Here is a 19,293-nt window from a genome sequence, read left to right as displayed (position 1 = left end):
TATTTGCGGTTAGTGTTTGAATTCTAAGTTACAACATTTTGTAATGTAGATTAATTGTATTCTTATAGCAGTGTTAATCGCTGCTATTTTCAATTTTGAAGGTCCTTGCGGCAATACTATCTGGGCTTGATTGTTGACATCCATGGGTAGCTCCATAACGAAACACCTTGTGAAGTGGTGGTAGTTTGACATTCAAAAAGTGCTCTGTAAAGAACCCATTTTGAATAAAAAAATTTGATTTGAAAAAAAAGCTGCTGCCACTCACCATGATGTGAAATGATCGTATGCTACAGCGTTATAATAATACTAATATTTTCTCTGTTTTAAGGTTGAGAAAACCTTTTCAAGTGAAAAAGTGCTTATAAATTTCATTCCATTCCATCGTAGTCATTAAGTGTAAGCAGCTCCAAACACTTCATTTAATTTGAACCAAAGCATACCTAGTAACTCCTGTCGTTTTTCAAGAGAACATTCACGAGAGGGTCGACACGGTTATTACACGAATATAAAAATGTGACCTTTTCTGATGAACGTAGATATGCCTACCTAATTCAGCATAATAACAGAATGCCTCTCAGATAAAGGGAATCTTGATTTATTACTTGCCTTTGATTAAGTAGGTTAGTACCTATTCATTGGCATTGTTAAGTACCTGTTTGAAAAAGTTATTCCTAAACTTTTAACGTAACAGGGAATTTGATCAGTTTTGCCCTTGTCAGATTTCAACACGATTTTATTCCAGTTTTCTATCACAGATAGTCCGTTTTTAGATTTTAATGCTTTATAATTTTAGTTCAGGCATCTTAAATTATAGTTAAGTTTTTTATATCCTGACCCTTAAAGTTATTTGTATGAATCCGTAGCAACTATAACATGGAATCCTTGTCCTAACCGTAGACTTAGAAATTATCCTAGCCAGGCATAGATTAGTAAAGATACTTCGCCGCCTTGAAATTGAATGAAGCCGCAAATGGCTTATTATAGTAAGTTCTTTTTTTGAATTCTTGACAATTAAAAACATTTTTAGAGAAAATTTACGAATAAATAACTAATACTGCGTAATTTTCATGATAATTAAATAATTTATAATAATAATTCCAAATATTTTAGGGACATTTTAGCACGGAGACGTGGAAAAATTTTTTTACGCAACTGTTTCAATTCTCAAAACTGGGTACATTTTCTTGTTAGGAGTGAGTAATCTTTACTAATCTATGTAGCCAGGATACTAGGAAGCGTTGACCATCTGATAGAATATAAAACGGTAATGTGCATGTCTGATATTAGTTTAATAGTTATCACATACCGTATATCACATAAAAATGCTTTGCAATTTGTTCATCTAAATCTCTCTAACGACACCAAAAACAATATTTTTCATACATATATTTTTTACCGGTCACAACATTAATTTAGTTGTAACTTTAATTATACAAATCTACAAGTATTCCAGTAAAACGCTCATTTATTTGCTCCCGTGGTCAGTTAACGTAATTAAATCGGAATTAATTACCGCCTACCTTTAACTGCGAGGAATTTGTAGCGTGTTTCAATTTTTATTACGTTTCATTGGCTATTAGATTGAAATGTTACGATTTTTGGGCCTTGGCGTGTAAAAGTCAGACGACGAAAAAAAACAATATTAAAAAAGATATAATAAAAAATATTCCTTGACAACATTTTGATCGGAAGCGAGTACATTCAAGTGGAAAATAAATACGAGTATTGCAGTTGGTTTCTTGCCGCTGTGGTATAACAACTACTTAAGTTGCTATATGGTATTTCACTAGACCTTATGCAAGTTAAGCATAAACTTAGAGTCACTCAGCTCACTACGGAGTGGACGTAAGCAAATCTGGTAATCCACTATTTGACAAATGTACGAATTTACTTGATTTTATTTAGAATTTAAAACATTTTATGTGTACAATATATGTCCTCCTAACTTTGATATATTTCTGGTTAACGAATTAGGTAACTTAGGTAAATAATGTATGTTTGTTTTAAACAAAGTTTTGTTTAACATATGTCGGTACACGAGTTTACCAAAACTTTGTTAAAGGAAACAGGAAGATAGATACATAAAATATGCATGATCACAGATTCAAAATGCCTTGTTGACCCGACACGTACATAGGTATCTACGCACGATAAAAAAGTTAGATTTTTATTAGTTGCCAATTTAAACAATACAACCTTCATGTTAAAGATTTGTTATTGAAACTAAGAAAAATAAGATAAATTAAGCTATTACATCTTTGCATCTTTGTGTCAAAGACTTTTTTGACATTTCGTATTTAAAAGCCGTTAATTTGGTAGAGATTATGCTAAAACTACAACTCTCTATTATTAGGTATTTGTTTTGTGTTGATATGCGGAATCCATCTTGGTATCACCCTGCTATTGATAATTATCTGTTAGCTAATTAATATATTATTATTTATCGTGTTATACTTAACCATTGCCTGACATAAGATTAGACTTTAAACTGCGATTAAAATTGATAAAATCCACCACATCTATGTATTAGACTTACCTAATCAAACTATGATAAGTAAATAGGGACTTGATTTTTTTGTCATAACAGTCTCAAAATCTGTAACCAATCCGAAAAAAATATGTTCAGGTACAAACGTAGCATTATTTATATCGTGTACAGAATTTCATGTGTATAAAAAGTACTTTTTCTTTATGTCGCTATCCTCCGAAGGAATAACGAGAAGCAGGAACTACTGACTTCCGAATGTCAACCGTCGTCGACTGTTCCGCCGTTTTCTGCGCTATTATTCATGTTACGTTTCCATCGACGTCCGTTCAGTTTCTTTTGTATGTATGGATCATACATTTTTACGGTACAGCAATAATAATAACATTTTATAAGGAATCTAGGAGGAATCTAATTGTAAAGGAATCTTATATATTTTGTGTAATGTAATTTTTTGTGTAGGTAAAGAAAAATTAATGGTTTTAGAATCTTTTGTGGTAACTCCTAAGACAAACCTTTTTCTCTCTTATATTAACAGTGTTAGCGCCGGTGGTGTGAAGGGTGTTGAAAACGAGAGAGAAGGTATAACACGAGGCATTCTAGCTCAAGGGTAGTAACATTTTTGTGTAACACTATATCTTTCATTTGTTACTTTTATTATATAAAAAAATCAGCCCTGTTTGGGTTAAATTTGGTTATTACCTAATAGCGGTGAGCTTTGCCAGCAAGCAAATTGTGAAACTATGATGAATTGAGTTTTGCGGATAGCATCCAATCATCTAATGTGATTAAAAAACCTTTTTTCGTGGTTAAGTGGCTGTAATATTAATTCAAAGTTATAGTTACTTCTAATATTTACATTTACAACACAAGACAATTTAACAGATCTCAGGACAATTCCTTAGATAACCTTTTCTATGTCTTATTACATATTATTCCTTATTTTCAGGTCTCGTTATAATGATTTCGAAAGTCAATACAGGCAGATTCAACAGTAACCTACCTATATCATAATAATATACAGTCATACAAAGATTTAGATTTAGAAACCTACTTAATATTATTCGAATTATAATAATAGGATAAATCTCATTTAAAATTGATATACAAGTCCAATACAATATTTTAGTGTAGCCTTTATACATGAAGATAAACAAGATCTAGTTGATCGCACTCTCTTCTCGAAGACGGATTTGTTCGGAGGTCAGATCCTCCTGGTACTTCGCCTGGAACCTCCAGCGGTCGCGCCAGCAGTTCACCTGGTTCCGTATTCGCGTGACATCGGCGGCGTATGTACGACAGCACCCGCCAACGTACCGCACGCCCAGGTCCAACCACTCCTGGATGTACACTTCCACTGCTTCGCATTTGTCTCTGTCTATCCACCTAAAATATATAATTATTATAAAGACACTACGTTAGTGTACACTAGGGTTAAACGCTGTTCCAGTTTGGGATGTGTGGTACTGGAGACATACAACCAACTTTGAGTCTAATATTTTCTGGGGTTATCCTGTAGGTAATCGGTGTACCATTAGGTAGACTGAACGGTCATTTGCTTCTTGTATATCGTAAATAAATTATAGTTTCAAAACTAAAAACCACGCTAAAATTGCATATAGAAATTCGTTAATCCTGACGATCCTGATGCCAATAATGGGACAAATTATTAAAATCGTGTATTGTCATCGGTTCTTCATAATTCTTCAAAATTATAAATTAATATGACTGTTCAAAGTGGGTAAAAACTGAGTTCTAAGATTCCGTTACATACATACGCTTTTTTACCTTTTTACCACGCTTTTATTAGCTTGACCTGTATAGGTCAAGCTAATAAAAGCGTGGTAAAAATGTGAAAGCAAATGTCCACGATAATATGGATCCAATCATCTTATAATCAAGATAATCAGCTTCAAATATCGATGTCGTACAAGCAACTATCTTTTTATAATATTACATATAATAAGGGTTAAAGAAGATTCAGTTGAAATTGGAATTTCAGAAACAGACTTCAATTTTAACTACCTATAGGTAGGTAACCGTATCTCAAAATTCATATCAGTCGTCTAAAACTTTCTATATTTTAAACTTTACATAAAAGGTACCCGAAGCAGGAAAACATTCATAAAGAAAATAACGTACCTACTTATAAAGGTAATTTCCTTTAAGAGCATGAAACTAGTTACTGTAAGATCGTTGCGTGTTTTTGTACAAATAACACGCAATACAAAATACAATTTCATTTACCCTTCCCGGGGTGTAACAATGCTAGGCCGTCAACCTTGTAGCGATGGGACTTAAACTACTTATCTCGTAACCGGTATAGTCGGAAATTTGTTTAAATTTACTTACCCTATTTGTGGGTTGTACTTTTCACCAGAATTGGGATAAACTATAAGTGGGATTGGATCATGTGGTCTGTCATCGTTAAAGCCTTTCAATAGATTCGATATGTAGGAAGGAGCGCAGCAATTCACGCCTATAGCAACCAGCTGATCGGGATTCGCTTCCCAACATTTTTTCGCTACCTTTTGGAAGCACTCTCCATGAGCAATACTTTGATCATCCTGTGAAAAAAAAGACAAATCATATCAGAAAAAATTAAGGTTACTTACGTAAATATGAAAGAAAATACGTTAGGGTAAGGTTATTTAGGAGCGTAATTTTCGCAGGCAATTTTACACGTGAGCTTTGACATCGAAGAAATGAAATTCTTATAAGAATACTTTTTCCGGCGACTTCACTCACGTTATTTTTGGTAACATTTTCCCGGATGATATATTTAAATGAAAAGATGATGTACCTACCCTGTATTGTACACAGTGTCTACAGAAATATACACTATGAAAACTATGTACAAGTAGTTTCCCTTGTACGATCATGTTACGTACAGGAAGCGTATAAGGAATAACAGGGAACATATGAACGAGGAAAAGTAATAAAACCTAGACAACATTTTTGTTGTTTGTTTCTTACACGTAACTAACATAACCTAAGCTCACTAGGTGTGATCATTTACTGCTGTGATAATTATTTAAAATATTAAACACACTCATGTTTCGGTAACAATTGTACGTTTTATTTACATTTAAAAGACAAAAGTAGATTCCGTCATTAAAATAATTAAAATTGCTGTTAGCCTTGTTCTAAATAAAATATTCAGTAATTACAGAGGAGTTTAAGTTGACTTTTGGAATTAAGCCTATGTAATTAATTAGTCAAGCGGAACACGGCTAAAGGCTGAAAACACGTTGAGGCAATTTATTAATATAAACCCTTTTCTTAATTTTCTCGCTCACCTTACAACTGAAAGCTAGCCAGGCTTTCACGTGGGGAAATTCTCTTAGCAAATCACAGAGCATTTCGGCCTCTTCTTGACAGGGAATCGTCTCTAAAGCCAGGAGATCAACGCCGCCTTCCACCAAAGCTTGTATGCGTGGCCGATGCCACTCACGCATAGTCTAAAAATAATGTAAAACTGATTAAACATGAATAAAATAACAAACGCTTCACAGGTGTGTAAGACGCATTATTCCAAAACTACTTGACTGATAATGATTCATCTGGACGTAGTAGCAGCTTATATTGGAGTTTAACAAAAGATATTTTTTTATCCCGAACAATGAAAGGCTCTCGCAGGAACCGCATACTTAAGTTTCTATAGACCACGTAGGTAAATGAAATTGTGAACAGTTGCTAGTAAAATATATTAATGGTTCCCGCCCACGGCTGCCAAAGAGAGGGTTCTGTATATGAATCGCATTATCAAGTTCGTTAAACATTTATTTCGTAAAGGCTGTACACATTAACAGATATTGCGTATGAGATATGAATTACCTATAACCAACTTACCTACTTGCTTTAACAGTAGCATAAAATTTTGTGTAAAGTAGGTATGTGAGAGAATTCTCAATATGTTTTTAAGTGTGTGAAGTGTATCATGCTGATTTTGCACCTGCTGGCAGCGTAATGGGCTACGGCTTAAATCTTTTATATGAGAAACTCGTGCCCTGGTAATAGTGGGATGATGATGATACACTGACAAAAGATAGGTATGTATTTTGAATAGTGTTACAACTTGTTTAAATTAAATAGGAAGGGATTACCGATAAAATTATATATTTTTACGTGAAACAGTTATTGCGTTTTGTTGCTTGTAGACTTAATCTTAGTTAATGAGTAGCAGTGACTATTTGCCATCGAGTGGACTCTATGCTCGTTGAGTATTTAAATTTTCTAAAAACAAAACTATATAGAATAAGTCAAAAGTTTAATAAATCTGAACAGAATTGTATAACTAAACAAACTCGATTTCAATCTCCGATATACTCGTACCTGCAAACATACGTTTGGCTCGCTGGGAAACGTTTCCAATATATTATTTTATCACCATCTACAAATTTTGCAGCCGGCAGATAACGAGCGCATCGTAAAAAATTTCATTAGTGCATTTTTACATGTCTGATAATTTCCCATTAACTTTTCATTTTTATGTACATTTGTGTGCATGAATATTATTATAAAATCATAATCCGTAGCACAAATTAAATGTTCACTCTTTTACCGGTAATATAATTTTATAACTTTACTTGATCTCGATACTTTCTCGATATTTCTAAGCGACACTTAAAGCACTTAAACAAAGTATAAGTAACGGCCGATAGCTTTTATCTGTTTGCTAGATAAATGAATTTTGGGATTTATGAGATCGGCTTCAAATAATAGGTAGACAGTCACTTACAAAGTTATACGAATATTTTACAACAGTAAAGTGTGTCGGAATTACTTAAGAAAAGGGTACTGTTATAGAGTTCCTAATAATCTCATATGAATACAAACGATTCCTGAAAAGCCGAAATGTTATAGCAATGAGATATCCACAATAGTACGCAAATATAAAATTCAATGAGCTGGCCGTTATTGCCTGAAAACGCCGTCTACGTAATTGCTCTCTAAATAAAGAAAAGGAATCGTAAATTCATTTAAATTTGGCGTCGTACTTTGAATAAAACATATTTTCGTTTGTTTCTAATATTCATTTGTTCTAGGTTTCATTAATTAACTTGTCCACCCCAGTCAAATATTTTCGGTCCAGAAAAAAAGAGGAGAAATGGAAAGGGAGTTTTCATATTGCCGATGTAAATTTTAATTTGCCGGCAACTTTACGACCCTCTTTACGATTTAGCTGCGAGCTTTCAACCTTTACTAGTCTATGTACGTGCTTATTTAAAAGGATTCCGTATAATAATGAAGAATTTTTATCTTTTTGTATTTAATGGTTATAATTGAATTATGTTTTAATGACTCCATGATGTCTTTCTAAAATTATATTATTATTTTTAAATGAATAGGTAATTATATAATCGGCAAACCGAACTTTATTACTTCATAGTTTTCGTAGAAGTATTTACATGAATTATTGTTATAATACATAGAAAATTAATACTAGCTTTTGTACGACATAAAAGCATAATCTTTCCTCAGATAGGCACTGGAGAAAGTTTTAATAATAACATCGTAGTTTACGCGATAAAATATTTATTTGAGTTCATGTTTATGAACAGTAATCTGTATAACGACAATAAGACCGATGACAAGCGCGCAGTTATTTACCTACTTCATGATAAAAGTTAATAGCATTCGGCCGAGACATTTATCGCCACTTTAGGACAAATATTTATAAACATGACATCAAATCATCCGGTAGCGTTAAATACCTATATAGTTTTATTGTTACTGGAGAAACTTTCTTTATTTAGAATCGATTGACTCTCCCATGATGCTTGGATCAGGTTACGGGGCATTATTACCAATTACAACCACCTCAACCACCCAACGCATATTTCTAACATACAGTAGAATTAAGTTATTGGTATAAATATAATTTTCATAACTATATTATTCATTTGTAATTAGTAATCAATAATGCCGATAAAATGAGGACCAATTACGAATATCCCTCATGGAACCCTATTAGAAATATCACAACATAATGAACAACAATAAAAATTCTCATTCGGAATTTAAAGGTTTAAGTCGAGTGAAAATTTAATTTAAAATCGATCACAGTGACTGCAAACCGGGTGCTTTCAAACACCCGGCGGTTTACAAATAGAAATAGGCGACTGCCTAATTTGAATTGAGGTTAGTTTATTATCAAATCTACTTTTAAGTGACCTAGTTCTTTGTTCGAAATGGGAATTGATAATTTAGTGGTTTACCTGAACAGATGTGGTGTCCGCGTAACTTCCATCGTACTCTGAGCCGTCGTGGAGGTGAGCACCATAGGGCCCCACTGATCCCACCACCAACGGTACGAGATCTGCATTAAAAGGTATGTAAACATTTAATCAAAACAGATCGATAATAATGGTTTTAATATTATTTTAATATTGCAAAGTACAGTAGTGGAAACATATCGCTTCAATTATAAAACGGAAATGAATAAGATTAGGTATAACGATCATCCGTTTTGTCATATTCATTTTCTACGAGTATATGTTTATACCGTTTTTTTGTTTACGAGGGGGAAATCTTCAAAGGTAACCGACGACGTGGGAGCGACGCCGGGTTATGTGGGATTTTTACCGCACTAAACCCCCCCGGTGGCCGTCCTCAACGCTTGGTGGAGAACTCCGGGATCTCCCACGGAACACAACCGGAGTCCTCCAAGCGTGATGCCCCGATCGGGCTCTGCCCTGGGGGAGCAGTTTTCGCTCCTCCCACACCATGTAGTGTTTACGACGGTATGCGACCACACAAAACATACCTAATGACACTTTTCCGCTGTAAGCTCAAATTAGTTAACACGAATTAAATACGCTTACCTACAGGGTACTACTGTAGCACCTGTATAATTTGCAACAATATTATCATCGTGTAAGTACTTCGTCGTGTAACTACTTATTCTGAGCAGGGAATACTTAACCTCAACTGCGAAATGAATTCAACGTTTCCCCAAAACATAATTGTCTGCATGCATACGCCCTCAGCCCCCTATAGGATATAGGGTACACATTCATAAAATTTTTGCGCGTAAACAAAATGTTTGTTTAAATGAATTACTTTTTTGCAAACATTTGTGAAGTGAATTTGTAAAGATAGTAGCTACTGTGATATTGTCTCGAAAAAAGCTTTATTTTATATTCGTACGAGTACTTATGTATGTATATGCGTAATTCATGTTCTAAATAACCATACCACCAGTTTTATAGTAGTGAAAGCATTAATAGCTTTCGAGTTTCCCTTCGACGAGATAAAAAATAAAGTCTACCTTTTAATATTATTAGTATACAAGAGTAAGGGCTACTACTGCCAATATAACTTTGTAATGCAAATTTCGGGTACTCTTTTGTTATACAAAAAATGTAGGATATAGGTACATATGATTGATAGTCTATCCTAAATATTGTACCTACATATTCTTCATGGATCTGAACAATTTGGCATAACAAATACTAAGCAACTAAATCGTGAAGTTAAGAATAGCATTTTTCGATTTTCTTTTTTACATACCTACATATAAATTAGTTCCTTTGGATGTACTAAATGAATGCAGTTTTGGATTATAATTAATTTCGATTATAATGCCCACTGAAGTTTTTCAAAACATGTTTGTTTCACATGTGTTCGAATGATCTTCAAATTTAAGAAGCATATTACTATTACGATCCAAAGTTCAATCAAATTGAGATCTTTTTGAAGTCGTTTAAAAAGGGGTTAATTTTGTTCATTGGAGCCTGGAACTCGGCGTAGAATCGCCTGCGGGATAGACACTGAATGCCTAAACGGGATACGCCACTTTCATTGTTTGACCTATGACTTGTTGATGGTCAGTCTACAAGCCACTACAGCTGTTTGAACGAAAATTATATTTCAAACCACTATCAATTTAATGCGTACGTAACAATGTTTATTTATTTTATTTTAATTGCATCTTCAAATGATTAGAGAACATAAGACAGTTGCCAATAACAACAATAACACCTAAACATTAACAGGACGATATATAATATAAGATATACATAAAATATACATATCTACTACAATATATAATAGAAAAATATAGGAATATTCACCTATGTTTACAATAGAATTCGTCGAAGTTAAATAATTTTTTATTTTTAATTTTTCGTCTATAACTTTCAAAATTAAATTTGAAACACGTGATCACAAGTTGTAAAAGTTAGTTAAGTTAAGTTAGTTCCATTCTTACCATTCTGAATGTAGTCTTGATATTCCTCCTGGTACAAGGTTCGCGCGCGCTTGGCCAGGTCAACAGCATTCGTGATGAGTTCGTAGCCTTGTTCCGGAGTTACTCCGAGATGCTCCACAAACCCTTCTACGGACGCTTGGTATGTGTTCGTGATTATCAAATGGGCACCAGCTGCAAACGTTTCAATACAAAATCAATTCCCTAACTTGTAGAAGAACACTCATCATTCTATGTAATGAAAACAAATGGATCGCAAGATTAATGTCCTGAACCGTTTTAACAATGTCTACGCTGCTTTCCTATACACAATAATTTTACTCCGCAAAGCTTATATTAGGAAACTAACTCCATAAATATTGTTGAACTTGCGCTCCGTTACTATTATTAACAGCGAGCAGGGTGCGGCCAAGAGACGTAAACAATTAATGTTATTAAAACTTAGTAATGCAACATGAACCCGAGAAGTTCAATAAGAAGCTCAGGGAGAGGAATATTTGTTGAGTCGAAGAAATTAATTATGTAATAAATAGATGACGGCGCACAGCCTACGAATGGAAACGTATTAGACAGACAAGGTGATTAATGACAACGGCGTCATGTATCCAGCTCGAGCTCCGTTGTTCCACTCGGTTTTCGCGCCTCCGGTCTTTACTATGCAAATGTGAGGTAGTTAGGATACAGGGGAAACAATTGCGTTTCTTGGCAACCTACTAAGCGATAATCATAATTATTGTAGTGAAATTTTGACGCTAAATATCGTTTAAACTACATTAATCTACTGTTACGCAGTATTAGCTTATTCATCTGCGTCGTTTTGAGATTTTGCGGTCTACTTTTCAACTTTATTGCTACTAAAATGTGTCAGCGGAATAATAATATTCCCACAATGCTCGAAGCCATTTTTTATGTTTATTCATATCATTCCTTCTATAGGAAGCGGCAAAGCAAGGCAGTAGGCTTTACGCCTCCAGGGAGTTATTTGCTTGCAGACACTTTTCAGCTTTTTCTTATGAAAAGAAACGGTCCGTTTTGTGGCGAAGAAAAGCGCTTTCAGAGGACGATGACACGAGACGAGGTCGCACTCTCGCCGTCAGATGCAAGGGAGTGACGAGCTAAAAGCGACCTAACGTGTAATTTGTCAAAATACCCATGCATTTACATAACACTTGCCGGCAGTACGTCGAGTCTAGATGAGACAAGATACTCGTTTACTCCGCATCTTCGATACGGGAACAACGCAATTACTTTGAGCTTCAGATAGCTTAAACTGTGCCAACTAAACGTAATCAAATTCAGAATCTATCTACTGCGATAGTAAGTTTGTGCAACGTAGAACTAGAATAGCAATAATACAGCGAATGCAAACTGATTTTCATTTGGAAATGTGAATAAATTAAACGTTTCGAAACTTGTTTTTAGTTAAATTTATGTTTCTAAATAGCTTCATTTTTCATTTTTTCATTGTATAATATGCAAGTATGTACTACGAGTGTCAGAATTGCGTCAACATTATTCTTGTTTTTTACAATAATACGGCAGATACATTCTTACGGGCAAAAGATAGTATTCAATACAGTAGCATAGATAAGTATAGATATCTCACCGCCCTGTAATTGAAGGAAACCATTAGACGGCTTAAACGGCTTACAATGTGTCAGCTATTGAATGGCTGTCATGGTGTAATTTACGCGGAACAATGCCGACATGTGCAGTTAAGTGGTGCAAAAACGCGAAATCGAAGAAAAAGTGCGAAGAAATATCGTTTCATTCGTAAATGATCTAAAACTACATTTTTTAAATATTTTTTAAACACAAAAATAAATGACAGTAACAATTTCAATTGTCAAAACTGGTTACATTTTCTTGTTAGGAGTGAGTAATCTTTACTGATCTATGTACAGTAGGTATAAGTACTAGAGCATGATCAATAAATATTCTTTTCTAATATTTCCCAGTCTTTCGTAAGTAACCACTTGACTTTAATGAACCTGATGTCTATCCGTATTAATAAATTTCCCGGCCGCAATTCTATTGACTCTATCATAATCATAAATGCCAGCGCACGGTGATTATTTTAGAGTACTCACGAGTACTGCGCAAAACTATTGTTACTTGTTCTAGATCGTAACATTCGTAACTATGTTTACATTGTTTGCCAACAACGTCGAATATAAGTACTTTATATTCTAGCAATTTATTTATACGTAACACTAAATGCCTAGTTATTATTTTATTATTATTATCATTTTTTGTCCCACTGCTGGACAAGTGTCTGTCTCCGCAAGGATACGTGTGAGGCGTGACATCACCACAGTGAATGGCAGATTTTTGGATTGGTAGTTTTGAAATTAAACTTGACTTGAAATAAAAATCTATCTTTGTATTTATCAGGTTATTGCTATAATATGTTAGCTAATATATTCAATATGTAGTTTACGTACCTAATTCAAAATAGGACCAATTTATTAAAAAGATGCTTTAGTACCTTCATTTTCATTGAATATTATCACAGGCATATGAAAACTTTATTAACAAGCGAAGTATAGACTAAGGAGTACAATACGTACCTATTGGCTATGAACGGTGTTATTTTACAAAATTATGACTTCAAAAAAGGTACAGGCTATGTAATTAGATCCTACGTATACAAAACTCTAAAATCCGAAAAAATCACGAAGAAATTAAAAGAATTACAATTTTATTCAACAATTAGATTCTCTGAGGAAAGAGGACATGCATGGGCGGCTTTCGTTACGTGCATAAGTAGTGTGCGAGGTGTAATGCCGAGTACTGCATGAGTAGTTGCATCGCACCCACGCTTTTACGCTGTTCTACTTCCTTTCTGTGTGGTTTAATAAACTGTTTTATTTATCAACGTGAATTTTAACAAGATTTTGGAGCCGTTGCACTGCAGATTGTTGGAGCTTTTGTACAAGTTTTGCTTATGTGCTGTCGTTTGTTAATAGTTTCTAATTAACTGGTTGTCTAATGAAAATAGATCTAGGTAGTTCTCCAGTACGTAACTCGTAACTAATTATGTAAAATTCGCATGTAGCAAGTAATTAAATCTATGATTTTAGATTAAAATTATCGCAGAATTGAGACATTTTTATTATGTAACGGGTACTCACGATATGCATTTTTTAATTCCTTTATTGCCGATATTTCGACCCATTTGCATGGATCGTGGTCACGGCGAAACTGTGGTGGTGGGAAGAAACCGTTGACAAGTACTAGTGGTAGATTAATCTATCTGCCCTACGTCTAGTTCGTTTTTCTTTTCTAGGTTTCATATCACGACACACGACACTAACAATATCCTTACGCACCGTACTTTGCACTATTTGTGACTTGCATAAACTGATTTTATAGAATCTTAACCTTAATAGAATCGCTATCTAATCTATATGAAAATCATTATCCGTATTTCGTACTTACCTCTCAAAAAATCCAGATGAGTAATAACAACTTCATTCGGATGCGTATGTAGAAACCTTGCACTCCAAAGCGGGTCTCCATCGATGACGTGTCCAACGTGACAGGACAGTTGCGACGAGAATCCCCCGTCCAGAACCACGATGTGCGGAGGTTCCACGCCCTTAGGAGGCGTCATTTTCCCCGCCAAATTAATCTACAAAGTTCATACCAGCACCGTTTATTAGAACGAACAACGTAGAAGACTTAAGCTGTCGGCCCGAGATTAAATTCTCGTGTTATACGAATACCCAACTTGAGACCAGGCGAGTAAACGATAGCGGTATGCTTTGATGCTTATAGAAGATCGGTTATAACGCTCGTGAACGTATGATTTTTGAAAATTACCGCATCGATTATACCCGTATTACCTAAGCCGTGGTCGACTATAATTTCGCGAATATTCAAAGCTGCAATTTTGGAAGTGTAGGTATGAGTAGTGTAACTTTCCATCTAGCGCACGGCTGAATCGATTATGCCAGAAGTTTATGCGAGGATAGAATTATCTAAAGAGTTTACAGGAACAGACGAAGTGTAGGTACATTCTTACGTAGTTGTATAGTTCTACGTATAGCTCTTTTATAATAATCCAAACATTTGGACGTTAATTTTGTTTAAATAACCAACAACGGTTGAACGGTAATTACTCCCTCAACATTCAGGCGAGTAACATTTAGTATTCCATTTGTAACCTGCACTCGATGCTGCGTTGTATAATGATAAAATCATATTGTAGTATTATGTGGTACCTAACGATGTTGTTTCGAACACTGAACCTGCCCAAAATACATGTTTTAGTGGGTAAACAACCGGAGTATTCGAATTACACATACTGTGGTTTATGTTTTAACAACCAATACGATGCAACATTGAACCCACCTAAATACTTTTAAACTGAATTGTTTCAATTCTATAAACTATCCAACTCTATAAACTATCCAAATTAGATTTGCAGCGGAACAGAATAAAATGTTTATTCGAAATACTGCCATTCTGGCTATTTTCTATTTACGAATCAATTTGGGAATCGGACAGAACGACATTTAATACAAAATATTTGTTCTTCGTTTCTTACATAATACCTACTTATCTCAAGAAAAACTTGTAGAATATTGTACCAGATAAAAGAAATCATGTTTTCATACAAACTGTCTCCAGAATCTTGCTTTATTAAAAAGTGGGGAAATAGTTTGGAATAAAAAGTATATTTGTGATCGAGAATAAGTAAGAAGAGATACAGATCTAAAATTAACTCGAATAGCTATTCAGTCGGTCTATAACAAAGGATTGCGGAAAGAATAGTTTGAATAATGAGCTTAATGAAGAGCTTGACTTCACCAAATTTGAGTAATTATATAAAGTTTCTTCTCCATCTTGCTCTAGTAACTTCATTTGGATTAAAAATGTGTATGACGATGTTTACAATTCCACCATTTTTTCAGAGACCGAAAACATCCGAAAATAAAATAGCAGAAACTGTTTGATCTGGTATTTCAAATACTGAAAAGTATACATCAGAAAAAGCTATTGAGTTTACATTTAAAATATTGTTATTCCCGTTATAATTAGAAGAAACTGGATTGTTATCAAACAGGGAAAAACCCATAATGAAATCAAGCAATTTCACTTCACATTTTGAACCATCAATGTTCCTTAAAACGTAAAGGATGCTATTACAACAAATCCGTGTTTTAAATTCAAACAAACTTTACCTAACAATACTATTTCCACCGCAACTAAATACAAGCATAGGCATACATACATGTACGGTCTACACGAGGTCACAATTTTCTATTACAATAGATTTTTCTTCACAAATGCCGTTTCATCCATCCACGACAATGTTTGCTAATTACGGAGCGAAGTGGGTTAAGTTTTGCTCCATAGTGCTGCGTGGTCGATATCGTACGTGCACTCCGGAATAGGTGGAAAAACCTGCTTTGTCAGGTTTATTAACCTTTATGGCTTTGTCTTGTCTCCCGTTTGCACTGTGCAGACATTTTTTAGAATTTTAAGTTCGTATTTCAATAGACATTTCGAAAAGGTAAGTCTTAAAATACTACGGAAAAAATATTCATATCATTTACTACCTTGCGGCTTTAATAGATTTTGGCATTGGAGAATTAGAAACGATCTGTCTAAATAATCATGACCAATCAATGTGAGTATTACCGCGTTTAAAAATAAATTAATGAATATGAATCTCATATGTGAATACCGTAATGCATAACATTAATGATGTTTGAATGCTGCTCTATCTAAATTAATAAAGCTTCTGTTATAAATATAACTATATAAACTATCGATCAACATTAACTTGGTTTGATTACATTATCTGAGCTCCGGTGACTCGGAAAATTCCTTTCATTACAATACCGCCCTTATCGCCACTGCGGCTCTACTCTCATTTAATATTTAGATACAACTAAGGATTATGAAACTGATTTAGGTATTCATAGTTAATCATTATCTAAATAATTATGCTCTAAAACATTACATAGTAATAAGTAATTGTGTTCGATAGTCGCGTAGAAGATTTGAGTAACGTACGTAAACGTAACATAGTAATTAATAAATTAATAATACTACTTCTCGTAAAACGTAAATTGTTTCTATACACTACTGAAATAAGGCAAAATTATGCAGCACTTCAGTACTGGAATTAAATGAATAAAAATATTATTAAATATAAAATGCAAATGAACAAAAAGCAACCACTTAACTTGTTTGTATTTTTATATGAATCTGCGTTCTTGCGTGTTCATAAAATAAATATGATTTACTATTCACAATTTTATCCATGAAATTAAATAGTGATAAATAATTTAAAAGCAACGAAATTGCAAATTGAAGGTGTATCAGGGATTTTTAACCTTTTTATCTTTTCCCCACAATTTTATAAATACCTATATGATTTTATTTGGTGTATGAAATTTTTATTAATGCAACATAAACAAAGAGCTCTTGAATATTTAAATAGACACTTACCTCGTACTGCATAAGACTTATGTTTAGTTAAATGTAACTAATGTATGTGGCTGAAACTTCGAAATTGCTAACATTTTCTAGATATAGATTCATATATTTATTTGCAAAAAGTACTCTACCCCGCTCCTTTAAACTTTTATATTTTTGTCAAAATTGGGTCCTAACCAGATTAGTATCTTCGAAATTTTTGGTCAGACAGAAAAACATATATTTTACAAACTAATTAAGTATTTTAAGTGTAATTAATGAGAAGAAAATTGGTGTAAGTAATCATACTTTATATTTATAAATCACGAGCATATAAAATTTAATTATTTAAAATGTGAAATAATGAAAATAATCAGCGCAGTAAATATAATATGTGACATAAATATTTTTTTGTATAATTATTTATCAAACATAGAATATATTTATTTAAGAATAGAACGTAGGTGAATTTTACAATACTTTTTTTATACATTACGTGTATGACCACGAATGTATTTTATATATAGCTTGGTTTAAAGCTTTATTTAATTAATTATTCATATTTAAGTGAGATTGAAAAGACATCTTATACTTTCGTTCACTTTTAACGTGTTAACAAGTCAAAAATCTTAACTTACCTGAGTTTGGCAAGTTTTTCGACTTTTAAAAGTTGCGAACACTAATTAGTCATACTCGTAAATCATAACATGAAAACTTGAAGAGCTGGCTGTAAAGGCGATGAGGACATTTTTACAGCAAAAGAAATATCGTTTTCAGTGACAACAATATTTTAGGGGCCTCGACATCCACCTGAGCTCAGAGGGCGTCGAAATGAATTATGATGCTTTCTTGTTGGGTTCACTATACATTGTATGACAATTAGCATGTCACGGAGTATCGCAATCAAAAACAGATTGTTTCTTTAACACTTGATAGGGTCAGGCGTTGCCTAGCGGAAGTCTATGTTATAAAGTTAAGATTAAAACTATTCCGCGATAACGGACTGCGCTACTAAAGTATATGATGATATATTCCCAATTTATTTTTTTCTATTTTTACTACTACAATACTAGAAAACCCCGTTTAAAATTATAATAATACACCATCATATATTTTGGTAGTTTACGACGAGTTTACTACTACAATACTAGAAAAACCCGTTTCAAATTATAATAATACACCATCATATATTTTGGTAGTTTACGACGAGTTTACTACTACAATACTAGAAAAACCCGTTTAAAATTATAATAATACACCATCATATATTTTGGTAGTTTACGACGAGTTTACTACTACAATACTAGAAAAACCCGTTTCAAATTATAATAATACACCATCATATATTTTGGTAGTTTACGACGAGTTTACTACTACAATACTAGAAAAACCCGTTTAAAATTATAATAATACACCATCATATATTTTGGTAGTTTACGACGAGTTTACTACTACAATACTAGAAAAACCCGTTTAAAATTATAATAATACACCATCATATATTTTGATAGTTTACGACGATTTTACATCGTAGTTTGAATCTTAACTTTGGTTATTTAAGAGTTAAATCACTACCAGGATTTTTTTACATCAAGGTAAAACTATGACAGTTGTTGAAGGTAATCGGCGCGACACACGGTGTTCCATAAAGAATTGCGTGGGCTGTGAAGGTTAACCTTCTGAATAACCTTAACACGAAACGTAAATAAAATCATAAATTTTTAACGCGTAAATTTTGGGAATTAATGAGAAAATAATGAATGAAAAATACGTTTATTTTTAGTTTAAAATACTTACGATTTAAACTGAAGTTCTCTGAAACTTATATGTAAATGCACTTCCAAAATCACTCAAGAAAATAAATATTTAACAAGCCTTTAGAGAACATTCATCATTATAAAGAGACGCGCAAACAAGAACTAAAACATGCGTATCGTACGCTGTTCCAACCGCGCTGCTCGAAACACTGTGCTCGAATTATTTAATTTTCGGGCAAAATTTTATAAACAGAATATTGAGAGATATTCAATTTGATTTGTTTCTCGGTTGTGAGTAAATATTTTTAATTTAATTCGGTATAGGTACGAGTAAATATGCTGAACATCGACTCATACTTGTAATGACGATATGAATACTAAAAGGTTAGATGAAGTCAAGCACAGTA

General features: G+C 33.5%; 1 protein-coding gene across 1 annotated transcript; it reads right to left on the bottom strand.

The window, feature by feature from the left end:
• Positions 1–3,265: 3,265 nt before the first annotated feature.
• On the bottom strand, positions 3,266–19,086 carry LOC140748135 (homocysteine S-methyltransferase). The gene is made up of 7 exons (XM_073080869.1): positions 18,927–19,086; positions 14,139–14,331; positions 10,701–10,871; positions 8,707–8,807; positions 5,785–5,946; positions 4,838–5,052; positions 3,266–3,871 (listed from the first exon to the last, which is right to left on the bottom strand). Exons 2-7 carry the CDS (start codon positions 14,311–14,313, stop codon positions 3,646–3,648), a joined length of 1,050 nt encoding a protein of 349 aa, XP_072936970.1. The 5' UTR covers positions 14,314–14,331; positions 18,927–19,086; the 3' UTR covers positions 3,266–3,645.
• Positions 19,087–19,293: the final 207 nt, after the last annotated feature.

Source organism: Epargyreus clarus, unplaced genomic scaffold (assembly GCF_041222505.1).
Source record: "Epargyreus clarus isolate Ecla_fem2 unplaced genomic scaffold, WU_Ecla_fem_2.2 ptg000015l, whole genome shotgun sequence".
Lineage (NCBI taxonomy): Eukaryota > Metazoa > Arthropoda > Insecta > Lepidoptera > Hesperiidae > Epargyreus > Epargyreus clarus.
The sequence above is the reverse complement of the archived record's forward strand: the minus strand, read 5'-3'. Positions and strand labels throughout refer to the sequence as shown.